Below are 26,870 nucleotides of genomic sequence, written 5' to 3'. Positions count from 1 at the left end.
GTCAGCCAATGATGCTGCACCACTGCCTTTTGCTGTATTTCAAAGAAGAAGAAGTTCAGGTCAGGTGAGGTATGGGAGCATGCACCGGAGCAGCGCATCACTGCATCCACTTTCTGCCGGTACTCCAGGAGTCTCCTTCTCGCCATCCCTCAGGCAGATGCCTGGCCCATCCCTGTCTCCTTGATAAGCTGATCAACCTGCTGCAACCACAAGGTAGGTGGTTGGCCCATTAGCCTCCTCGACTCACGAGACACCCCCACTGAGAGCATCTGGTGAGCAGGATCAGCGACAGGAAAACGAGACACATGTCTAGACAGCCGCAGCTGACACTCACAGACTATGCAGGTAACAAATCTCATTTTACTCTCTCTCAGCAACTGCTCGTTGGACACAAAGTCCAACCAGCGATAGCCAAGGATTCTCTGAAGATCCCTGGTCAGAGTCCAAGGCTCACATCCAGAGAGCAAAACTGGAAGCACCAAAGACCTGAAGACTCGGACTTTCATCCTCCTGCACAGGTACCAACAGCGCCACACCCGATGATCCAGTGAATCCATGACTCCCCAGGCCTGACACAGATGTCTGTTGACCTCTGGTTCACAGCCAGCAGAGGCATGAATGTCACTGCCAGGGAGAGTGAATCTCTCCGTGATCTCAACATCATCACCACAAACAGGTACAGACAGGATAGCAGCATCCAAGATGTCATTGAAAGCCTGGATCTTAGTTTTGACCCAGGAAACCCATAATCCCAGTGGCTCCGACTCCTCATTCAGCACCTCGAGGGCCCCCAAAAGGATCCAGAGTCTCCGCTAAGATGAATACATCATCTGTGAAATCAAGGTCAGAGATCGTGACATTCCCAAATGATGCACCACAGCTTGATCTCTCCGACATCCTCCCCAGAATCCAGTCCATACAAGCACTGAAAAGTGTGTAGGCCAGTACACACTTCTGACATACTCCATTAACAACTGTAAATATGTCAGAGATGGTACCACAACATCTCACAGCACTATCAGTTCCAGAGTATATAATAGTTCAGACATCAGATTTATCAGTTTAGTGGCACCCACGAAGACCAGGAATCCTCCGGAGGGGATTCATGGATTTGAATGCTTCACAGAGATCAACATATGCTGCAAGCAGCCCCTGCTGGAACTCTCGTCTGTATTCGGTGAAGAGCAAGGATACGGTCAATCGTTGACCTCTTTGGTGTAAAGCCTGACTGCTCTGGGCACTGGTGGTCAAGCAGATGGTGGCAAACCTGAACAATAGTTATCCGAGCCAAGACCTTGCCCGGCACTGTAAGCAACGCCACCCCACGGTAGTTGTTGCAGTCCTGGCGATCACCCTTCCCTTTCCAGAGAGGTGACAACAAGGCTCCTCTTCCAGTAAGTTGGGATGATGCCTGTGTTCCAAACAGATCACAGAACTGCATGAAACCACATGAGTACAGCATTTCCAACAAGCCATGACAAGTTCAGCATGGATGCCACAGATCCCAACAACTTTACCCCATTTCAACCAGTTCACCACAGCCTGTGTTTCCACAAACGAAGGTGGATCACAGTTGATTCGAGGGTGAGCAATAGGGATAGTAACACCTGTGATATCCAGGGCTTGGAGGAACGCAATGCGCGAATTCCCCTGTAAGCAGCACGAGAATCACATGAACACAGGTGATCCTCTACCCTCTCACAGATTCCTTGCACATAGGCTACCTTGTCCACCCTCAGCACACTTACATGTTTACGCCTCAACTCCCTGAACAGCTCAGCTCTGCCATTAAGCCTGATCCTGCAACTCCGGTCAATGGCATCCAGTGTCCGTTGAGAGAAAAAATTGTTCTTCTCGCTTCGGTGAGTAAGAAGACATCCACTGACAACATCAAGGATGATAGACTTGAAGGCACTCCACAACTCTTCAGGACTCCCGAAAGCACCCAGACGTCCAAAATCCCCACTCAGCCTGTTTGCAAACTCCTCAGGTACCCTCTTATCCTTGAGCTTGCCAACATCCAGCCTCGGCTGGGATGTTACGATTCTCCTGGATTTAAGCTGCAAGATCAGAGTTGCTGCAAAAAGCCGGTGGTCGGTATTGAGGAATTGAGCACTCCGTTAGACCCCGCAGTTCTGGGTCATCCTCCAGCGACCATCAACGAGCACATAGTCAATCTGATTTTGCCACACCATAACAGTTGGAATACAAAGTCCAGCGATGAGCCTATGGGCTCTGCAACCATGAACCAGCCACCCTTAGTTCAGAGTTCTTGCAAAGTTAAGGAACTTAGTGCTATTCTGGTTCACAGTTCCAAACCCATGGGGACAAATACATGTCTCAAAACCATCCCTATCAGTTCCAGCGATGCATTGAAATCCCCCAAGACCAGAAGAGTATCTCGCCTGGGGCACTGATCAACCACAGACTCGAGCATGGCACAGAATGCGTCCTTCACGGTGAGATCACTCGCCTCAGTCGGATCATATACAGAGACCAAGGAATTGAAACCCAAGGAGCGACGAATCCTTCATCTCATAATATGCTTGTTGACCGGGGTTTCCTCAATTATCATTGGAGTCAGCTTATTGGACACAGCAACAGCAACTCCTTGGGCATGGTAACCATCAGAGCGACCAGACCAATAGTAAGTGTAACCACCCACCATTATATCGTCATTATCCGGTCTCTGAATGTCACAGAGTACTGAAATACTGTTCTTCAAACGCTTGAGCTCAGATGATAACAGAGACAGGTGATCATCCTCTCTTTGGGATAGGACATTCCAGGCACCCACCCGAAGGGACCGCCTCAGGTTAACCAAAGGAGACCCGTCTGGTGGATGACACCTCAGCACTACTCCGCCAGACACCACCGTAATTTGACCCAGTAAGTTTACCCCGTGCTTTTCCTCCGATCATCAAGGAATGGGGATTCCGGAGGCTTTGCCCCAATCCTGTCATTAGGTGAGCTGCCCTGAGAAAGGCAGCAGCACAGGAGGTACTCACACGGAGTTGGTTTCCAGTTTTCTTTGCATTTGTGGGTGTTGCGGAATGAAGTGTTTTTACGGTGGCCAGAGTGCAAATTGTGCCACCAAACTCCTAAAAAAAAGTAACCCAACTGCAGCAGGATGTCCACAGACGCAGTTGGGCACAAGATATGGATGGCCGTTGGCTCACAACCGGAGCTCCTCCGCCCTTTGACAGGTTTTGTTTTTAATCCTGTTGGGTGTCCCTTTCCATACACCCTCCACACCAGGAAATCTAGTGGTGTGGGGAGATGGTTTAGTCACTGACAACTCGACCATGAAACAGGTTAGTACAGGTTTACAATACATGGTTCCTGTAGCAAGTCACAGATCTCATGTGGCCTGGCCTGACCTTGACCACGAGTTCTGAGTTGATGAAAAACTGCTCCTTTTGCTCCAAAAATAATTGACACATCTCATGGCTTCACCAGTCACCCGATACTTGTTTCCATGAAGACAACCTCGATTGGTCAAAGGGACCACGTTGACGCAGCGATGGAGAAGAGGGTGATGGCATACGAGGGAGGACAGAGAAATGGAGGAAAGATTGAATGCAACAACTTCCCTTTTGTGAGAAATGGTGATCACAGGAGCCAGCTCTCGGCAATAAAGGTGGACGTGTTGAGGTGATCATTGTCGGTATGGTTTTTGGAGTGTACTGGTCAATGCGGCGGCCAGAAGTATCATTTGCATGGTAACCCCAGCACACCTCCACAGATGGCAGGTGTGAGACAAAAGCCCACAACCCATATCCATCAACCATAATTTATGCATAAAATGTTGAAGAAGCACAATTTACTTTCTTCATTTGGACTTCAATATTAAGTCGCGCGGTGTTGAATGAAATTATGGTAACAGTCATATAATATACAAATATACTAATTTTTGCTAAGGTATGATGATTTATTAACAGTTTTGGTTCGTGTTGCTCTCTTTGTAGTGAAAAAGAAAATCAATATAGGATATGAGAGCACTCAAATAGTTCCACGACTATTAGGTCTGCCTGATATAGTACAACTCGGATGGCATTTAAACCGCGTGGGATCTTGTGGATTGTGTATTAGACATCCTTCATCCATTACACAGAACGAGTATTGGCACATATCGGTGATTTGAGTTAAAGCCCACAAACCTGAAAAATATACAGCTCGACCTCAAGAACACAAGATTAAACTCTCCGATCACATCCTGGGTGACGTGAAAGTGAAAGCAAAGATGAGGAGAAACAGTCTGAGTGAGACGAGCAGCAATATTAAGGTTAAAAGAAAGTTCAGTTGAACACCCATCGCGATCAAGCCCAATACAATGAAACCATTCCAGGTAAAGGTCTAGTCTAGATTACATGTGAAGCAAAAGTAAATTGGAGTGCAACAGAGGCAAGGAAACTATAACAGAAAGGCAACAATTTGCTGATCGTGTTGTCATGGCTGCAGTGTAAGAAAGAATCACAGTTTGGGTTGCAAAGTTCCACTTATTAATTCAACATTTGTCATTGTTGTTGCCCACATCCTTCAACAGCATCAATCATTCTTATAGAACCGAGACAAAAAAAAGCATCGCCGCAGCCTCAAATACAAAATGATTTCAACAGCTGCGAGACAGTTAGAGGGTTCAGCGCAGGGCTACAAGTTTGATTCCGGGCCCAGCTTGACTCAGCTATGAGGAGCGGCTGAAGCAGTCAGATGGTTCAGCGCAGGGCTACTAGATCGATTCCGGGCCTGGCTAGGCTCAGCTATGAGGAGCGGCTGAAGCTGTTGGAGGGTTCAGCACAGGGCTACGAGATCGATTCCGGGCCTGGCTAGGCTCAGCTATGAGGAGCGGCTGAAGCAGTCAGAAGGTTCAGCGCAGGGCTACTAGATCGATTCTGGGCCTGGCTCGGCTCAGCTATGTGGAGTGGCTGAAGCTGTTGGAGGGTTCAGCACAGGGCTACTAGATTGATTCTGGGCCTGGCTCGGCTCAGCTATGAGGAGCGGCTGAAGTTGTGAGAATCTAACAATGAGAGGGTTCAGCGCAGGGCTACTAGATTGATTCTGGGCCGAGCTTGACTCAGCCATGAGGAGTGGCTGAAGCCATTAGTGGGTTCAGCGCAGGGCTACTAGATTGATTCCGGGCCTAGCTGGACTCAGCTGTGAGGAGCGGCTGAAGCTGTCAGAGGGTTCAGCGCAAGGCTACTAGATTGATTCCACACCTGGCTAGGCTCAGCTATGAGGAGCGGCTGAAACTGTTAGAGGGTTCAGCGCAGGGCTACAAGATTGATTCTGGGCCTAGTTTGACTCAGCTATGAGGAGCGGCTGAAGTTGTGAGAGGGTTCAGCGCAAGGCTACTAGATTGATTCCACACCTGGCTAGGCTCAGCTATGAGGAGCGGCTGAAGCTGTTAGAGGGTTCAGCGCAGGGCTACAAGATTGATTCCAGGCCCAGCTTGACTCAGCTATGAGGAGCGGCTGAAGCTGTCAGAAGGTTCAGCGCAGGGCTACTAGATTGATTCTGGGCCTGGCTCGGCTCAGCTATGAGGAGTGGCTGAAGTTGTTCGAATCTAACAGTGAGACGGTTCAGCGCAGCGCTACTACATTGATTCTGGGCCTAGCTTGACTCAGCTATGAGGGGCGGCTGAAGTTGTGAGAGAGTTCAGCGCAGGGCTACTAGATTGATTCTGGGCCTGGCTCGGCTCAGCTATGCGGAGTGGCTGAAGCTGTTGGAGGGTTCAGCACAGGGCTACTAGATTGATTCTGGGCCTGGCTCGGCTCAGCTATGAGGAGTGGCTGAAGTTGTTCGAATCTAACAGTGAGACGGTTCAGCGCAGCGCTACTACATTGATTCTGGGCCTAGCTTGACTCAGCTATGAGGGGCGGCTGAAGTTGTGAGAGGGTTCAGCGCAGGGCTACTAGATTGATTCTGGGCCTGGCTCAGCTCAGCTATGTGGAGTGGCTGAAGCTGTTGGAGCATTCAGCACAGGGCTACGAGATTGATTCTGGGCCTGGCTAGGCTCAGCTATGAGGAGCGGCTGAAGTTGTGAGAATCTAACAATGAGAGGGTTCAGCGCAGGGCTACTAGATTGATTCTGGGCCGAGCTTGACTCAGCCATGAGGAGTGGCTGAAGCCATTAGTGGGTTCAGCGCAGGGCTACTAGATTGATTCCGGGCCTATCTGGACTCAGCTGTGAGGAGCGGCTGAAGCTGTCAGAGGGTTCAGCGCAAGGCTACTAGATTGATTCCACACCTGGCTAGGCTCAGCTATGAGGAGCGGCTGAAGCTGTTAGAGGGTTCAGCGCAGGGCTACAATATTGATTCTGGGCCTAGCTTGACTCAGCTATGAGGAGCGGCTGAAGTTGTGAGAGGGTTCAGCGCAGGGCTCCTAGATTGATTCCGGGCCTGGCTAGGCTCAGCTATGAGGAGCAGCTGAAGCTGTCAGAGGGTTCAGCACAGGGCTACTAGATTGATTCTGGGCCTGGCTCGGCTCAGCTATGAGGAGCGGCTGAAGTTGTTCGAATCTAACAGTGAGACGGTTCAGCGCAGCGCCACTACATTGATTCTGGGCCTAGCTTGACTCAGCTATGAGGAGCGGCTGAAGTTGTGAGAGGGTTCAGCGCAGGGCTCCTAGATTGATTCCGGGCCTGGCTAGGCTCAGCTATGAGGAGCGGCTGAAGCTGTTGGAGCATTCAGCACAGGGCTACTAGATTGATTCTGGGCCTGGCTAGGCTAAGCTATGAGGAGCGGCTGAAGTTGTTAAAATCTAACAATGAGAGGGTTCAGCGCAGGGCTACTAGATTGATTCTGGGCCGAGCTTGACTCAGCTATGAGGAGTGGCTGAAGCTATTAGTGGGTTCAGCGCAGAGCTACTAGATTGATTCCGGGCCGAGCTGGACTCAGCTGTGAGGAGCGGCTGAAGCTGTCAGAGGGTTCAGCGCAAGGCTACTAGATTGATTCTGGGCCGAGCTTGACTCAGCTATGAGGAGCGGCTGAAGCCATGAGAGGGTTCAGCGCAGGGCTACTAGATTGATTCCGGGCCTGGCTAGGCTCAGCTATGAGGAGCGGCTGAAGCTGTCAGAAGGTTCAGCGCAGGGCTACTCGATCGATTCTGGGCCTGGCTCGGCTCAGCTATGCGGAGTGGCTGAAGCTGTTGGAGGGTTCAGCACAGGGCTACTAGATTGATTCTGGGCCTGGCTAGGCTCAGCTATGAGGAGCGGCTGAAGCTGTTAGAGGGTTCAGCGCAGGGCTACTAGAATAATTCTGGGCCTGGCTCGGCTCAGCTATGAGGAGCAGCTGAAGTTGTTCGAATCTAACAGTGAGACGGTTCAGCGCAGCGCTACTACATTGATTCTGGGCCTAGCTTGTCTCAGCTATGAGGAGCGGCTGAAGTTGTGAGAGGGTTCAGCGCAGGGCTCCTAGATTGATTCCGGGCCTGGCTAGGCTCAGCTATGAGGAGCAGCTGAAGCTGTCAGAGGGTTCAGCACAGGGCTACTAGATTGATTCTGGGCCTGGCTCGGCTCAGCTATGAGGAGCGGCTGAAGTTGTTAGAATCTAACAATGAGAGGGTTCAGCGCAGGGCTACTAGATTGATTCTGGGCCGAGCTTGACTCAGCCATGAGGAGTGGCTGAAGCCATGAGAGGGTTCAGCGCAGGGCTACTAGATTGATTCCGGGCCTAGCTGGACTCAGCTGTGAGGAGCGGATGAAGCTGTCAAAGGGTTCAGCGGAAGGCTACTAGATTGATTCCACGCCTGGCTAGGCTCAGCTATGAGGAGCGGCTGAAGCTGTTAGAGGGTTCAGCGCAGGGCTGCAAGATTGATTCTGATCCTAGCTTGACTCAGCTATGAGGAGCGGCTGAAGCTGTCAGAGGGTTCAGCGCAGGGCTACTAGATCGATTCCGGGCCTGGATAGGCTCAGCTATGAGGAGCGGCTGAAGCTATTGGAGGGTTCAGCGCAGGGCTACAAGTTTGATTCCGGGCTCAGCTTGACTCAGCTATGAGGAGCGGCTGAAGCTGTCAGAAGGTTCAGCGCAGGGTTACTAGATCGATTCCGGGCCTGGCTCGGCTCAGCTATGAGGAGCGGCTGATGTTGTTCGAATCTAACAGTGAGACGGTTCAGCGCAGCGCCACGACATTGATTCTGGGCCTAGCTTGACTCAGCTATGAGGAGCGGCTGAAGTTGTGAGAGGGTTCAGCGCAGGGCTCCTAGATTGATTCCGGGCCTGGCGAGGCTCAGCTATGAGGAGCGGCTGAAGCTGTTGGAGCATTCAGCACAGGGCTACTAGATTGATTCTGGGCCTGGCTAGGCTAAGCTATGAGGAGCGGCTGAAGTTGTTAAAATCTAACAATGAGAGGGTTCAGTGCAGGGCTACTAGATTGATTCTGGGCCGAGCTTGACTCAGCTATGAGGAGTGGCTGAAGCTATTAGTGGGTTCAGCGCAGAGCTACTAGATTGATTCCGGGCCTAGCTGGACTCAGCTGTGAGGAGCGGCTGAAGCTGTCAGAGGGTTCAGCGCAAGGCTACTAGATTGATTCTGGGCCGAGCTTGACTCAGCTATGAGGAGCGGCTGAAGCCATGAGAGGGTTCAGCGCAGGGCTACTAGATTGATTCCGGGCCTGGCTAGGCTCAGCTATGAGGAGCGGCTGAAGCTGTTGGAGGGTTCAGCGCAGGGCTACAAGTTTGATTCCGGGCTCAGCTTGACTCAGCTATGAGGAGCGGCTGAAGCTGTCAGAAGGTTCAGCGCAGGGCTACTAGATCGATTCTGGGCCTGGCTCGGCTCAGCTATGCGGAGTGGCTGAAGCTGTTGGAGGGTTCAGCACAGGGCTACTCGATTGATTCTGGGCCTGGCTAGGCTCAGCTATGAGGAGCGGCTGAAGCTGTTAGAGGGTTCAGCGCAGGGCTACTAGATTAATTCTGGGCCTGGCTCGGCTCAGCTATGAGGAGCAGCTGAAGTTGTTCGAATCTAACAGTGAGACGGTTCAGCGCAGCACTACTACATTGATTCTGGGCCTAGCTTGTCTCAGCTATGAGGAGCGGCTGAAGTTGTGAGAGGGTTCAGCGCAGGGCTCCTAGATTGATTCCGGGCCTGGCTAGGCTCAGCTATGAGGAGCAGCTGAAGCTGTCAGAGGGTTCAGCACAGGGCTACTAGATTGATTCTGGGCCTGGCTCGGCTCAGCTATGAGGAGCGGCTGAAGTTGTTAGAATCTAACAATAAGAGGGTTCAGCGCAGGGCTACTATATTGATTCTGGGCCGAGCTTGACTCAGCCATGAGGAGTGGCTGAAGCCATGAGAGGGTTCAGCGCAGGGCTACTAGATTGATTCCGGGCCTAGCTGGACTCAGCTGTGAGGAGCGGATGAAGCTGTCAGAGGGTTCAGCGCAAGGCTACTAGATTGATTCCACGCCTGGCTAGGCTCAGCTATGAGGAGCGGCTGAAGCTGTTAGAGGGTTCAGCGCAGGGCTGCAAGATTGATTCTGAGCCTAGCTTGACTCAGCTATGAGGAGCGGCTGAAGCTGTGAGAGGGTTCAGCGCAGGGCTACTAGATCGATTCCGGGCCTGGATAGGCTCAGTTATGAGGAGCGGCTGAAGCTATTGGAGGGTTCAGCGCAGGGCTACAAGTTTGATTCCGGGCTCAGCTTGACTCAGCTATGAGGAGCGGCTGAAGCTGTCAGAAGGTTCAGCGCAGGGTTACTAGATTGATTCTGGGCCTGGCTCGGCTCAGTTATGAGGAGCGGCTGAAGCTATTGGAGGGTTCAGCGCAGGGCTACAAGTTTGATTCCGGGCTCAGCTTGACTCAGCTATGAGGAGCGGCTGAAGCTGTCTGAAGGTTCAGCACAGGGCTACGAGATTGATTCTGGGCCTGGCTCGGCTCAGCTCTGAGGAGCGGCTGAAGTTGTTCGAATCTAACAGTGAGACGGTTCAGCGCAGCGCTACTACATTGATTCTGGGCCTAGCTTGACTCAGCTATGAGGGGCGGCTGAAGTTGTGAGAGGGTTCAGCGCAGGGCTACTAGATTGATTCTGTGCCTGGCTCAGCTCAGCTATGTGGAGTGGCTGAAGCTGTTGGAGCATTCAGCACAGGGCTACGAGATTGATTCTGGGCCTGGCTAGGCTCAGCTATGAGGAGCGGCTGAAGTTGTTAGAATCTAACAATGAGAGGGTTCAGCGCAGGGCTACTAGATTGATTCTGGGCCGAGCTTGACTCAGCCATGAGGAGTGGCTGAAGCCATTAGTGGGTTCAGCGCAGGGCTACTAGATTGATTCCGGGCCTAGCTGGACTCAGCTGTGAGGAGCGGCTGAAGCTGTCAGAGGGTTCAGCGCAAGGCTACTAGATTGATTCCACACCTGGCTAGGCTCAGCTATGAGGAGCGGCTGAAGCTGTCAGAAGGTTCAGCGCAGGGTTACTAGATTGATTCTGGGCCTGGCTCGGCTCAGTTATGAGGAGCGGCTGAAGCTATTGGAGGGTTCAGCGCAGGGCTACAAGTTTGATTCCGGGCTCAGCTTGACTCAGCTATGAGGAGCGGCTGAAGCTGTCAGAAGGTTCAGCACAGGGCTACGAGATTGATTCTGGGCCTGGCTCGGCTCAGCTCTGAGGAGCGGCTGAAGTTGTTCGAATCTAACAGTGAGACGGTTCAGCGCAGCGCTACTACATTGATTCTGGGCCTAGCTTGACTCAGCTATGAGGGGCGGCTGAAGTTGTGAGAGGGTTCAGCGCAGGGCTACTAGATTGATTCTGGGCCTGGCTCAGCTCAGCTATGTGGAGTGGCTGAAGCTGTTGGAGCATTCAGCACAGGGCTACGAGATTGATTCTGGGCCTGGCTAGGCTCAGCTATGAGGAGCGGCTGAAGTTGTTAGAATCTAACAATGAGAGGGTTCAGCGCAGGGCTACTAGATTGATTCTGGGCCGAGCTTGACTCAGCCATGAGGAGTGGCTGAAGCCATTAGTGGGTTCAGCGCAGGGCTACTAGATTGATTCCGGGCCTAGCTGGACTCAGCTGTGAGGAGCGGCTGAAGCTGTCAGAGGGTTCAGCGCAAGGCTACTAGATTGATTCCACACCTGGCTAGGCTCAGCTATGAGGAGCGGCTGAAGCTGTTAGAGGGTTCAGCGCAGGGCTACAAGATTGATTCTGGGCCTAGCTTGACTCAGCTATGAGGAGCGGCTGAAGTTGTGAGAGGGTTCAGCGCACGGCTCCTCGATTGATTCCGGGCCTGGCTCTGCTCAGCTATGAGGAGCGGCTGAAGCTGTTGGAGCATTCAGCACAGGGCTACTAGATTGATTCTGGGCCTGGCTAGGCTAAGCTATGAGGAGCGGCTGAAGTTGTTAAAATCTAACAATGAGAGGGTTCAGCGCAGGGCTACTAGATTGATTCTGGGCCGAGCTTGACTCAGCTATGAGGAGTGGCTGAAGCCATTAGTGGGTTCAGCGCAGGGCTACTAGATTGATTCCGGGCCTAGCTGGACTCAGCTGTGAGGAGCGGCTGAAGCTGTCAGACGGTTCAGCGCAAGGCTACTAGATTGATTCTGGGCCGAGCTTGACTCAGCTATGAGGAGCGGCTGAAGCCATGAGAGGGTTCAGCGCAGGGCTACTAGATTGATTCCACGCCTAGCTAGGCTCAGCTATGAGGAGCGGCCGAAGCTGTTAGAGGGTTCAGCGCAGGGCTACAAGATTGATTCCGGGCCCAGCTTGACTCAGCTATGAGGAGCGGCTGAAGCTGTCAGAGGGTTCAGCGCAGGGCTACAAGATCGATTCCGGGCCTGGCTAGGCTCAGCTATGAGGAGCGGCTGAAGCTGTTGGAGGGTTCAGCGCAGGGCTACAAGTTTGATTCCGGGCTCAGCTTGACTCAGCTATGAGGAGCGGCTGAAGCTGTCAGAAGGTTCAGTGCAGGGCTACTAGATCGATTCTGGGCCTGGCTCGGCTCAGCTATGCGGAGTGGCTGAAGCTGTTGGAGGGTTCAGCACAGGGCTACTAGATTGATTCTGGGCCTGGCTAGGCTCAGCTATGAGGAGCGGCTGAAGCTGTTAGAGGGTTCAGCGCAGGGCTACTAGATTAATTCTGGGCCTGGCTCGGCTCAGCTATGAGGAGCGGCTGAAGTTGTTAGAATCTAACAATGAGAGGGTTTAGCGCAGGGCTACTAGATTGATTCTGGGCCGAGCTTGACTCAGCCATGAGCAGTGGCTGAAGCCATGAGAGGGTTCAGCGCAGGGCTACTAGATTGATTCCGGGCCTAGCTGGACTCAGCTGTGAGGAGCGGATGAAGCTGTCAGAGGGTTCAGCGCAAGGCTACTAGATTGATTCCACGCCTGGCTAGGCTCAGCTATGAGGAGCGGCTGAAGCTGTTAGAGGGTTCAGCGCAGGGCTACAAGATTGATTCTGGGCCTAGCTTGACTCAGCTATGAGGAGTGGCTGAAGCTGTCAGAGGGTTCAGCGCAGGGCTACTAGATCGATTCTGGGCCTGGCTCGGCTCAGCTATGCGGAGTGGCTGAAGCTGTTGGAGGGTTCAGCACAGGGCTACTAGATTGATTCTGGGCCTGGCTAGGCTCAGCTATGAGGAGCGGCTGAAGCTGTTGGAGGGTTCAGCGCAGGGCTACTAGATTAATTCTGGGCCTGGCTCGGCTCAGCTATGAGGAGCAGCTGAAGTTGTTCGAATCTAACAGTGAGACGGTTCAGCGCAGCGCTACTACATTGATTCTGGGCCTAGCTTGTCTCAGCTATGAGGAGCGGCTGAAGTTGTGAGAGGGTTCAGCGCAGGGCTCCTAGATTGATTCCGGGCCTGGCTAGGCTCAGCTATGAGGAGCAGCTGAAGCTGTCAGAGGGTTCAGCACAGGGCTACTAGATTGATTCTGGGCCTGGCTCGGCTCAGCTATGAGGAGCGGCTGAAGTTGTTAGAATCTAACAATGAGAGGGTTCAGCGCAGGGCTACTAGATTGATTCTGGACCGAGCTTGACTCAGCCATGAGGAGTGGCTGAAGCCATGAGAGGGTTCAGCGCAGGGCTACTAGATTGATTCCGGGCCTAGCTGGACTCAGCTGTGAGGAGCGGATGAAGCTGTCAGAGGATTCAGCGCAAGGCTACTAGATTGATTCCACGCCTGGCTAGGCTCAGCTTTGAGGAGCGGCTGAAGCTGTTAGAGGGTTCAGCGCAGGGCTACAAGATTGATTCTGGGCCTAGCTTGACTCAGCTATGAGGAGCGGCTGAAGCTGTCAGAGGGTTCAGCGCAGGGCTACTAGATCGATTCCGGGCCTGGCTAGGCTCAGCTATGAGGAGCGGCTGAAGCTGTTGGAGGGTTCAGCGCAGGGCTACTAGTTTGATTCCGGGCTCAGCTTGACTCAGCAATGAGGAGCGGCTGAAGCTGTCAGAAGGTTCAGCGCAGGGCTACTAGATTGATTCTGGGCCTAGCTTGACTCAGCTATGAGGAGCGGCTGAAGTTGTGAGAGCGTTCAGCGCAGGGCTCCTAGATTGATTCCGGGCCTGGCTAGGCTCAGCTATGGGGAGCAGCTGAAGCTGTCAGAGGGTTCAGCACAGGGCTACTAGATTGATTCTGGGCCTGACTCGGCTCAGCTATGAGGAGCGGCTGAAGTTGTTCGAATCTAACAGTGAGACGGTTCAGCGCAGCACTACTACATTGATTCTGGGCCTAGCTTGACTCAGCTATGAGGAGCGGCTGAAGTTGTGAGAGGGTTCAGCGCAGGGCTACTAGATTGATTCTGGGCCTGGCTCAGCTCAGCTATGTGGAGTGGCTGAAGCTGATGGAGCATTCAGCACAGGGCTACTAGATTGATTCTGGGCCTGGATAGGCTCAGCTATGAGGAGCGGCTGAAGTTGTTAGAATCTAACAACGAGAGGGTTCAGCGCAGGGCTACTAGATTTATTCTGGGCCGAGCTTGACTCAGCTATGAGGAGTGGCTGAAGCCATGAGAGGGTTCAGCGCAGGGCTACTAGATCGATTCCACGCCTGGCTAGGCTCAGCTATGAGGAGCGGCTGAAGCTGTTAGAGGGTTCAGCGGCGGGCTACAAGATTGATTCCGGGCCTAGCTTGACTCAGCTGTGAGGAGCGGCTGAAGCTGTCAGAGGGTTCAGCGCAAGGCTACTAGATCGAGTCCACGCCTGGCTAGGCTTAGCTATGAGGAGCGGCTGAAGCTGTTAGAGGGTTCAGCGCAGGGCTACTAGATTGATTCTGGGCCTGGCTCGGCTCAGCTATGAGGAGCGGCTGAAGTTGTTCGAATCTAACAGTGAGACGGTTCAGCGCAGCGCTACTACATTGATTCTGGGCCTAGCTTGACTCAGCTATGAGGAGCGGCTGAAGTTGTGAGAGGGTTCAGCGCAGGGCTCCTTGATTGATTCCGGGCCTGGCTAGGCTCAGCTATGAGGAGCAGCTGAAGCTGTCAGAGGGTTCAGCGCAGGGCTACTAGATTGATTCTGGGCCTGGCTAGGCTCAGCTATGAGGAGCGGCTGAAGTTGTTAGAATCTAACAATGAGAGGGTTCAGCGCAGGGCTACTAGATTGATTCTGGGCCGAGCTTGACTCAGCTATGAGGAGTGGCTGAAGCCATGAGAGGGTTCAGCGCAGGGCTGCAAGTTTGATTCCGGGCCTTGCTGGACTCAGCTGTGAGGAGCGGCTGAAGCTGTCAGAGGGTTCAGCGCAAGGCTACTAGATTGATTCCGGGCCTGGCGAGGCTCAGCTATGAGGAGCAGCTGAAGCTGTCAGAGGGTTCAGCACAGGGCTACTAGATTGATTCTGGGCCTGGCTCGGCTCAGCTATGAGGAGCGGCTGAAGTTGTTCGAATCTAACAGTGAGACGGTTCAGCGCAGCGCTACTACATTGATTCTGGGCCTAGCTTGACTCAGCTATGAGGAGCGGCTGAAGTTGTGAGAGGGTTCAGCGCAGGGCTACTAGATTGATTCTGGGCCTGGCTCAGCTCAGCTATGTGGAGTGGCTGAAGCTGTTGGAGCATTCAGCATAGGGCTACTAGATTGATTCTGGGCCTGGCTAGGCTCAGCTATGAGGAGCGGCTGAAGTTGTTAGAATCTAACAATGAGAGGGTTCAGCGCAGGGCTACTAGATTGATTCCGGGCCAAGCTGGACTCAGCTGTGAGGAGCAGCTGAAGGAGAAAGGGCATGGTTACAAGGTGATATGAGAGAGATGTTTAAGATAATGAAGGGTATATACATAATAGGTACAGAATAATTAATTCTTAGACAGTGATAGGACCAAGGGTCTGTGTCTGTGAGTAAAGAAGAGGAGAGCGAAGAGGGTAGTAAGGCAGGGGTCTTTTACTCCGAGAGTAGTTAATGCATGGAATGCTCTCCCTGGAAAGGTAGTGGCAGCAGAAACAGTAGATGAGTTTAAACTGGAATTTGATTGAAGGGAACAGGGATATTAGCAGCACTTTTCGATAGCTCGACTTTGGATGGGTACTTGTGTGCATCTGTGCGGAGTGTCGTGTATGTGGCGGTTCAATCAAGTGGTGGTGTGTGGTTGATGTTGTGTTTTTCACCCAAGAACCACCTTTGTCCCCCCCCCCACCCCAGAGAGAACGAAGAATACAAATTAAAAACTACAAAAAAAACAACTTACAAAAGAAAAAACAACAAAAACAACCCCAACAAATTTGCATTTTAATTTTTTTATATAAATTGGTCTGGTGTTGATGAGGAACAGGCACGATGGCCCGAATGTCCTTCTCCTGCATCAAATTTCCTTGTGTATCATTGAATGTATGTATCCATCTGTGATATTAAACATGATTGACAGGATCGGAGCTTGGACTGCGCAGGTGTGTTTGAGTGAAATTCGGTGTGCAAAATTATTTTTAAATGAGGAAGGTCAACGTCGAAAATAAAAACTTTCAATTCTTAATCAAACTGACACAACAACATGAAATACAGCCACTTCCAGCAAGCTGAGCAAGTACGTGACATACGGCGCATACGTCATGTAGAACAGGGAAGTCCTGATGTAAATCCATCATGTAAATGGTGCATGACTATTTTACACAAATTTACATGTGCAGTGCCTATAGAAAGTCTAAACCCCTTTCAAAATTTTCACCTTTTGGTGCCTTAGAGCCTGGAATTAAATTGCATTAAATCAGACTTTTTTCACCTTTATTTACACATCATAAACCACAACTTCCAAGTGAAAATCAAATTCTACAAATTTCTGAAAATTAATTTTAAAAACTACAAAACTAGAATATCTTCGTTGGATAAGTGTCCACCACCCTGATAATAGCAATTGTAAATTATCTCAGGTGTCACCAATCACCTTCAAAAATCACACACTAAGTTAATTGGCCTCCACCTGTGTTAAATTGTCGTGATTCTGATTATTTCAGAATAAAATAAACTGCTCCTGTAGGTTTTATCTGCTGGGTCATGCATTTCATAGCAAAGACTCAACCTTGAGCACCAAGGAGCTTTCAAAAGACCTCCAGGATAAAGTTGTGGAAAGGCACAGATCAGGGAATGGGTATAAAAAATATTTCAAAGGCTTTAATATCCCTTGGAGCACAGTCAAGACAATCATTAAGAAGTGGAAGGCATATGGTACCACCAAGACCCTGACTAGATCAGGCCGTCCCTCTAAACTGGATGAGGAGACTGATCAGAGAGCCCACCAAGAGGCCATCGGCAACTTTGAAAAAGCTACAGGCCTTTATGGCAAAGTCTAGTCACTGTGTACATGTAACAAAAATATCCCAAGCACTTCACAAGTCTGGCCTGTACAGTATGGTGGCAAGAAGGAAGCCATTATTCAAAAAAAAAAAAGCCCACCTTAAGTCCCATTTGAGGTATGCAAAAAACCACTCCGGGGGTTCTGAAACAATGTGGTAACAAGTTTTGTGGTCAGCCAAAACTAAGATGAAACTTTTTGGCATAAATGCAAAACATTACGTTTGGCGCAAACCCAACACAGCATATCACCCAAAGAACACCATCCCTACTGTGAAGCATTGTGGTGGCAGCACCATGCATAAAAGATAAAAAGCAGAAAAGGTTAAATGTCCTTGAGTGGCCCAGTCAGAGCCCCGACCTAAATCCAATCGAAAATCTGTGGCATCACTTGAAGATTGCTGACAATAAACGCTCCCCACGCAACTTCACTGAGCTTGAACAGTTTTGTACAGAAGAATGGGCAAATATTGCTCAATCAAGGTGTGCAAAGTTGGTAGAGACCTATCCCAACAGACTATCAGCTTTAATTGCTGTCGAAGGTGCTTCCACCAACTGTTAACTCAGTAGGTGGACACTTATCCAACCAAGATATCGTAGTTCTGAATTTTTAATTAATTTTCTGAAATTTGTAGAATTTGTTTTTCATTTGGAAGTTGTGGGTTATGATGTGTAAATAAAGGTGGTGAAAGTCTGATTTAATATAATTTACTTCCAGGCGACAAGGCAACAAAAGGTGAAATTTTTGAAAGGGGGCATCGACTTTCTATAGGCACAGTATTTGTAACTTTGCTTATTGATTATTATCAGGCATTCACCTTTCCATCTTCCATCCTCTTCTTCAAAAAACAAATCTGAGTGATCCGATCCTGCTCTGTGCCATCTTGCTATGGACCATCTACATGTTGCTATGTCTTGCTATGCATGCAACCAAATTATTTATTCTAACTGCCTGGGCGCTGACCTTTGAGAAATATTCTGATGAAAAAAAAAACCACCAAGAAAATTCATCACTTCCAACCATTACATGGATTGTGTGGTCATTTGGCAAGTGACTTTTTGGCAAGTTTCTTTTCATGAGTCATTTGTTGCTTAGTTACATCATCTTTAAGCCGTTCCAAAAATTACAACTATACCTTTTCAGCTCCATCGTCGCCAGTTCCTAATTTGACATGACAATATATAAAGTCCAAGGCCAAACACCACAAGGAATCAGCCTTCACCGGGAAAAACCGGTTTTCCCATGGACAACTGTATATCACTTTATCAGGGTTTTCACGGCATTCTTTACCATGTCAGTTTAGAACATCACACATTTGCATCAAATATCGTTGTCCCAGCAGCACTCCAGCAGCAAACCAACAATCAAAACAATATCGGCTTCAAAGTCGACACACCAATCAGACATCAATAATTTCATCTTATAAAGGCTGCGTCCACATCAACATTGATCTCGTCACAACATTATCAAACACAAACTTCCACCTTGACTTGAAGGCACCATTGGGCCATTAATACATCAACATCAAAGAATCACATTCACTCTTTACTGATCAGTGTTTCACCAGATCCCTTCACTGGTATTATGATATTTTGGAAGTGTGTTTTTTTAATGTCGGGTGGGGCAAGTAACATAAAGAATCAAGGGGTGTTGCAGCAAATTTAAAGGTCATATTGTAGAGGATGACATTACCAGCATGAGCCAAAGTAGAGTCATTGTTCAGCCTGTGCTGCATATAACAATATTAATCAGCATATCATGATGAAAAATGTCATCGTTTCTATGGCAAAGCTTTCTGCTCATGTCTTTTCAAAATGGCCACAGCATTATGGCACTTGGGGTTATCAAGCAACTCGCTGGACGAACCTTGCCATAGATTGAACATTTTTGAAAGTTTGAACACATTGGAATGACTGTGCACACAAAGGGAATCTTCGAAGTTTTACCCGGTAATAGTCGGTGCTGTAGACATCACGTGACATTCCAAAGTCACCAATCTTCACGAGAAGGTTTTCACCGACGAGGCAATTCCTCGTTGCAAGGTCTCGGTGGACAAAGTGCTGAGATGCCAGGTACACCATTCCAGAAGCAACCTGCAATGAACGCAGTCCACATGCTCATTCCACCACTTAGTGCACGCACACCCAAATATTATATATATATATATATATATATATATATATATATATATATATATATATATATATATATATATATATATATATATATATATATATATATATATATATACACACATTACAGTGCAAGAGCCTGTCAAAAATGACGGATTTGAATGATTTTGTTCAAAATATTGAAGGAGATCGGAAGATACGATGTATTGGAGCGAGAAAAGGCATTAATTTAAAACACTACATGTACAAAGTGATCATATCTGGGTAATTCCATGGGAAAAGTTACCTGGTGGCTATTTTTTGAAAGTACATTTTTCATTAAACCTTATATACCATATGATCGATCATGAATTGAAATAATTCAATTTTTGCAATATTAGCTTGATCAAGTAGTGTCTGTATACATTGTGGTTGCATCTCCAGACATTTATTAATAAATGTCCAGAGATATTACGTCCGTTACGCTCAGTTGTTACGTCCGTTACATTACATTTGCCATGGTACTGCCTACTCGTTATCATTAATTCCTCAAATAAATACTGGGAATCCCATGACGTACCTATACCAAACTGCGATACCAGATTTAGTCTTCTGTCGTAGAACACTTCACAGAAATTTGTGAGCAAAACGATCATCATGCTAAAGCGGGTATTTTGATGGTTACGTCCGTTACGAAGATTCATCATACCGTAGCACTCAGGTAAAAATTCTTAATCTCATATAATTACCATTTCCTAGCATCTTTGTGTTTACTGCACAAAATAAACTAATACATTTGGAACGATAACCTTGTTCTTCATGAAATATTTTTGAGAACTGCCAATAAGTTCTGTCTGAATGTTACGTCCATTACGGTGGAATTACCCATCTTCTTTATCTTCTGGGACGTTTCATTTTGATGGGACAGCCTTGTGAGCGTGGCAAAGTTTGAAGCCTCGGCCTAGTGTCAGGTGTGTGTATATATATATATATATATATATATATATATATATATATATATATATATATATATATATATATATATATATATATCTTCTTTATTTATTAGACATCCTACGGATGTAAATGAACACTCATTTTACTCTGTGTGCATTACACATCACGTGGAGTGAATTTCACCTCCCTACGCCTGGTATTTGGTGTTATTTAAAAAAAAAAAAAACATTTCTGTGCACCGCACTTGAGGCTTGGTTTACAAGTCACCATCTACAATTCCAATAGAAGAGAGACATAATTACTCTTTTATGGGAAATGTTTTTCGAGGTATTTTTAATCCTCAAAAATAGACCACAGTGAACACGCAGTCGTGTTGAAACTTTGTCCTTTAAAACCGCTACTTAAATCATCCTTAAGAAGGTGAACACACATATACACAAATACACTTGTTTTAAAAGGTATATATTCTCGTGTATGTCATAGCACACAATTTTGTGTGACAAGTGAGTGCAATATAACCAGCCACACACTCACAAAGGAATATGTTGAATCCAATGCCCAACGTGAACTTACCGGCATTGGACGACCCCTACATGATGGAAATGCTCCCAGAATCTCTTCTGAGAAAATGCAACGAGTGGTCTGCATAATTAAAGATAAAGAACTTTCCTAATTAATTATTATGAACACAGCTGCCATTGCTTGCAAATGTGGCTTATGCTCAAAAGTGATGCCAGTCCAAGCTCATGAACCTCAATGAGAGAATCAACTGGCATTGCATGGTAGGACAGATGGCAATGATCTGTGAGAATTGTGCGAGGTGAGTTTTCGTGGGTTTATGGAGAAAGTGACATGAGAAATCATTCTAAAATATGGTATTTGTTGTCAGTGTTTCTGTGTTTGTCCGACTGTATTTTTGGCCATGATACATTCGGTGGTTACTTATCCAATATCAATCAAATTTCACAGGAGAACTAAGAGTCACACGATGGAGGTTGGAGGACTTTTTTATTTAATTGTTTTATGGCTCGTAGTGGAAAACTAGCCTTAGAAGGGGGAGTAGAATTATTTTAGTATTAAAACGGGGGAATACATTAGCTTAGAAGCACACACACACACACACACACACACACACACACACACACACACACACACACACACACACACACACACACACACACACACACACACACACATATATATATATATATATATATATATATATATATATATATATATATATATATACATATATATGTATCCCCTCATCCCATGCTCTTCCAGCCAAAGAAGCTGCATCCAACCTGACAACCAAGTTTCACCAAATCTGTGCACAACTTATTGAGATATTGTGCTTTATATCGTTTTCAGCCTTATCTGTCAATGGTGAAGAATCACTGAAATTTTTAAAAATTCTCTCATCTAGATTTGGATCTTCACCCAAATCGAATCAATTCCTCCTTGTCACACACCCAATCTGACAACCAAGTTTCATCCAAATCCGTCAATAACTTTTTGAGATGTCCAGCTCACAGACAGACAAACAAACAGACAAACAAACAGACGGGGTGAAAACAAACTCCGTCCACCTTTGGTGGTGGTGGTAATGATTGCCGAGTCTTGATTTACAATTTGACGTTCATGGACATTGGTCATATACTATCCCACCAAGTGTCAGATCTATCTTTCCAGTTAGTCACGTGTTGTAAGATCTGCGTAACCGTCAATATCAATGGAATTGGTCTAAATAGTGAGAGGATTCTGTCTTTGCTCAGTTTCAGAGCATAAAGCACCAGAGGAAGGAGTTAATTGAGTTTCAATGAGGATCAAGGACTTGTCTGAGAGTCGGCACTTGAATCAGGATGATATCAACTGTCCTACAAATCCCCAATTCAAATGGTACATAACATCATCTTGAAGTGGAAGACAACAGGGAACATCAGCATTCACCATCGATCGCACAAACCATTGAAAAATTCCACTTCAAGAAGGCAGAGAACCCTGCAACAAATTAATAAACAAATCAGAAGCTATAATAAATGTCATGCAGAACTCCATGATGTAATGAAATAATTCAGCAAGTCTTTGGGATGTCAGGCATAAGCTCCAGGGAATATGACCGATGAGAGGCTGCACAAAGCTTTTCATCGGTGCTGTCGTGGACATAAATGCAAAATATTTCACATCCCATTGATGAGATATTGATTCAGCCATCACACATACACACACACACACACACACACACACACACACACACACACACACACACACACACACACACACACACACACACACACACACACACACACACACACACACCAATTGCCACTTCATGGGTGATAATATGACATGAATCATGAAGCAGATTAAGCACAGCTGTGCCTATAAGACTTGATGTTAATCACAAATCTCTTCATTTATTGAAGTCAATTAGCACCCAGCTCCAACAGGATAACGCTAGCAGGCAGTACATTTGCCTTTGAGCTGTCTGGTCTGGGTTAGATTATCGAAGCCTGGTGGATGCTTTTCAGGAAGTGAATCGCATCTCAAAGTGCGCTTCCCTCGGTAGGACGTGAAGGTGGATTTGTGCGAGCATTAGACATAGTGGATGTCAAAGATCCCAGGGAGGTTTCACCGACACCCTGAACAAATTCCAAATTACTGCCTTAAACAAGCCCGGATGGGAGATGGCCACCACCGGATGCACTTGCTCATGGAAACGTGCCAGCATTGTGCCAGGACGATTTGTGAGGTCACGGAACAGATGATCATGATTAGCACCCAAAGGGCATGTTCTTTCAAGGCTCGAGATGCTGTTTGACATACTAATGCTACTTCTGTGTTGTGGTTTTATGTAATTTCAAGAACTAGGTTTATAAAATGGCATATTTGCACAGTTAGGAATATGGATTAAAAGACAACATTAACATAAGAGTCAATGTTATAGAATCAAGGTTTACATTTGTGTCACATTCCATTTCTGTCTTAACTGCAAAATATAATTCAAGGCCAATGGATATGCATCCTCCCACATTAGGTGTCAACCCACTGTTATGTTTGATCTTAATTAAAGGTTACATGAGAGATTAAAGGTCACATGAAAGACAGAATGAAAGAGAAAAGAGAGGGCACTTGACCTTTAACCTTTGAGCTGTTGAACACAAATTTGAATCAGTTCATCGGTGTGTTACGGTCTACACTTGTGCCCAGTTTGTTTGAAATCCGTTCAGTGGTTCACAAATTACCGTGGCAACAAAGATTTATGTTTAAAAGTCACATGACGTCAGACGTTTGACCTTTTGAACCCAAAATTGAATCAGTTCATCGACATATTATCATGTACGAGCGGAGTACCCACACGATGGGCGATCTTATTCCAAGCATGCTGCACATTCTTCTGATGCACGCCTTGATTTGGGTGGTGTATAGGCAACTTACAGCTCTGTGTCGGCAAAAAATCCCCCAAAAACTCGTGAAGTTATGTGCATGAAGCAAAAAAAAAAATACCTTCTGCTTATCATTCAAAACAATTCGATGCACAACAAGACGTGAGGACAGGAATACTGTCCTGTAAATGGTGACGACTTGTAATATCCTCCCCCACCTAGAGGTGGCGCTACACGATACACATTTACATAGAGAATTTGTGCCCCCCTGTCCCCCCCCTCCAAGACCACTGGCAAAAATAAAAACACTCCGACACATTGATTGGGGTCATGCTGATCCTACGTATAAAGTCTGAATGTAATCTGGCCACAACTGTCGGAGGAGTAGCGTGACAAACAAACAAGCACACAAACACTGGTCCGTGTATTATTAGAACCAGTGCGGGCCCGTACGTGCAAAAAAAAAAAGGAAAAAAAAAAAAAACGAAGAATTGTGACGTCAATTGTGACGTCATAGCACCGTGTCTTGTCATTGGTTTGGTAAATGAATGGCCATAACTTGGGAACCACTTGTCCGATTAATATCAAACCTTGAAAAGGTACATCCTCAGGGCCCCAGCAATATACCTGGCAAGTTTCAATTAGATCGGACCGGTGGTTGTCGAGAAACAGCGATCACAGACAGACAGACAGACACAGAGATTGCTGGAATTATAGATAGATGAGGATACTTGTGCCAAGTTTGGTTGAAATCCATTCAGTCGTTCACAAGGTATCATGGTTATTAAAAAAATACAAAGCTGTAGAAATACTGGCCCCATGTAGAAATTTCAAATCTCTGCTCAAACCAATGGAGCGCAGTGCATCAGTGGCACAGCCACACCCTCAGCTAATGATGCTACCCTGCAGCCTTGTGCTGCATACAAACGAGGAAAAAGACTCGGTACAAGATAGTTGAACAATTTTGATTCACTGCCCTCCACAGGTATTATGAAAGGGCAGAAAACAAATGTTCTCTGCAGCATGACATCAGTGTTGTTTGAGAGAAAAGCCTGTGTCCAATGTCCACGGTCTCCCATAGTGGATTGCAATATATGTGTGTTAATCCTGATTAAAAGTGAAATTCTGGAGTGAACATTCTTGTAATGTAAAGAACTTACCGGTGACATGTACAACATCATCTCATGTGGAAGGTATTTGAACACAAGCCATTGTCCAAAGGCAGGAGAGCGTGTGTACAGGATGGTAAAGGGGAGGTGAGAGGGGGCACCGCAATTTTGTTGTGTTTTACATTGCAGCTGACGATAGTCATGAATCTCTCAATTTTGTTTTTCTGTTTATAAAAATTAAATAAAATTCTGCATTCTAAATTATCAGAATGTGTCTGTGTCTGTGTCTCTGTCTCTCTCTCACACACACACTACAGTGGCAGACAATGATTAAATCCAGCTCAAGGTCTTGAAGACTTGCTGTTCAAATCATCTGACTCAACCTCTATCTTCACAACTTGCATTTGGTGCCATATTTCTCTCTTCTATGATAAATACATGGTCCTGTGCCACCAAAATTTCGCACACGTACCCCTCCGGTTTGTGACGGTATTATCTCCAATGACATAAACCCATTCGGGGAAATTGAGAAAGAAACCTGCAACACACAGGAATTCTCTTCCAAAAGATATCATGGGTCTGTACAAAATGTTCTCAGAATGATATACGTTACTCACAATAATTCAACACACTACAACCAAGGATTTTCTTATATTTTTCAATCTATGAGTATGTGTAATTAGTAAGGAAAGCACAATCGCTCTCTCGGGTAGCACAAAGAGTTTAAATTAGTCACATGGCAGAGCTGTCTTTTAAATGCCTAATGATTATAGTCTTGGTATCCAACAAATACATTATTCGTCCTCTGGGTTGCCTGTTTATCGGATGTATCCGGTAGCCAGTATTTCCACAATCACAAAACATAAACACACACATCAGCAGTGACTTTTACATGATGCCGAGAGTGGCGGCATTCTGTCGTATGGAATCAGAGCAATAAGTGATGAAAATTAGCTATTTTATAAATTAAAAAATTATTCAACAAAATAAAACAAGCTTTGAAATTACTCGACCAAACTCGGGTGATTAAAGCCTTCTGCTTCATAAATGTAATCTCGATTGCTATCGTATTATAATGGGGTAGGAATAGCTAAAAATGTACAACAAGAAAAAGAGCAATCAGAGATTGCAAACCCTCACCAGGACTTCTTTTGAGTGGTGTATTTTTATAGGTTTTTGAGTAAATCCACCCTGGTGTTGGCTTCGTGGTTAGGGTGGCTGACTCAGGATCTGAGGGGGATGCTAGGATCCTAAGGTCCTAAGTTTGAGCCCCGTTGGCTGCTGAATCAATACCAGGTTTGGTTGACTCAGCCTGTCATCCTTCCGAGGTTGGCAAAATGAGTACCAGTGTACCGGTAATAGGGACACTGCATCAGCGGCATAGCCACGTCCCGAAGCAATGAGGCAATGATGGATAAGCGGTCAGATGTGTAAAGTTTCGCGTCGATCTGTTCAGCCATTTCAAAGAAGAAGATTTTTGAAGGTTTATTTAAAAACAAAAGAAAAAAAAGGCTACTGAATCATGTGACAGATAACATCATCAAGTTTTTTTTTCTTCTATGGACCATTTTATCCCTAGATGACCGTCAAACATTTTCATACTGATCGGATGTAGCATTCTACATGCGCAATTATGACATAATAACGAAGGCACCGATGATGTCATTAAAAAAAATAAGACTTATTTGCCATGGGGAGCATTTGCCATGAGCCAAATTTCAATTTTTTTCTTGGTGCGGTTTCAGAGATACAGAGGTCCAAAGTTTTTCAGTTTTTCAAACATGGCTGCCACACTATGTGATCTTTGGCATCATAATTATCATGAAAACATTCTACATGAGTCGTCGCACCAGTGATGAAAATTTCGTCTCAAATGCAAATTTCGTCTCTCAAATCCATGAAAAACCCTCTGCTTCGGTGAGGGTAACAATTATGCATTTGGTAAAGTGATACAAACATAAAATTTGTCGCAGCGATATACCTGGATATTGAGCCATCATGGATTCAGCCCCTGATGGCCGGCCGTGGCAGCCATTTTAGAAAATGGCCGCAGGACGATAGAGTTACTTTGTGGAATTGATTAAGTAAGATGAAGTAGGTGGTCTAAGCGGGGTTAATTGAACACTGCAATGTTAAAGAAGACTACTTTTAGTGATGGATATTTAAAAACTGCACAGTAACATAGTTTTATTGACATCTATTGACATTTACAGGAGACCGTTTTGTTCTGAAATGCCAATGGCATACACAGGCTAGAACAAATTCATGAACTTTAATGTTGAATCAAACCGTAAATACCCCACCATTGTAACAGTCGATGTTTGAACCATGTCTCACGGGATACCAGTGTATCAGTGCTGAGAACACACACACACACACACACACACACACACACACACACACACAAACAGCCATGCACGGAAGTTGGAAGTGCAGCCTTTTTGCAACTGCATAACTTCAAACCTTCCTTTTTGCATTTGCAGGACACCTGGTCTTGGCTTCCTTAGGTAGTCATCATACAGGCCACCATCAGTCTTGGTCTAGCCCCAGCTGGTTAATGAAGGATGTTCTGGCCTTGGCAGCAGTGTTTGTCCCTCCACCTGACATCTCTGGTACCTTCTTCACATGTCCTTGGTGGTG

The 26,870-nt window shown here is 47.0% G+C and overlaps 1 protein-coding gene across 2 annotated transcripts in view; it reads right to left on the bottom strand.

Moving 5' to 3' along the window:
- Positions 1-26,870, bottom strand: part of LOC147020748 (BDNF/NT-3 growth factors receptor-like) — a 576,920-nt gene that overhangs the window by 70,823 nt on the left and 479,227 nt on the right. For both annotated transcript variants that reach the window (XM_085896363.1, XM_085896362.1), the window contains exon 16: positions 18,614-18,760. In XM_085896363.1, coding sequence (XP_085752489.1) covers positions 18,614-18,760 — 147 coding nt within the window. The remainder of the gene's footprint in view (positions 1-18,613; positions 18,761-26,870) is intronic.

This window comes from Eptatretus burgeri, chromosome 9, assembly GCF_056783735.1.
Source record: "Eptatretus burgeri isolate ZD-2024b chromosome 9, Ebu_testis_v1, whole genome shotgun sequence".
Lineage (NCBI taxonomy): Eukaryota > Metazoa > Chordata > Myxini > Myxiniformes > Myxinidae > Eptatretus > Eptatretus burgeri.
This window is presented reverse-complemented; position numbering and strand designations above follow the sequence as displayed.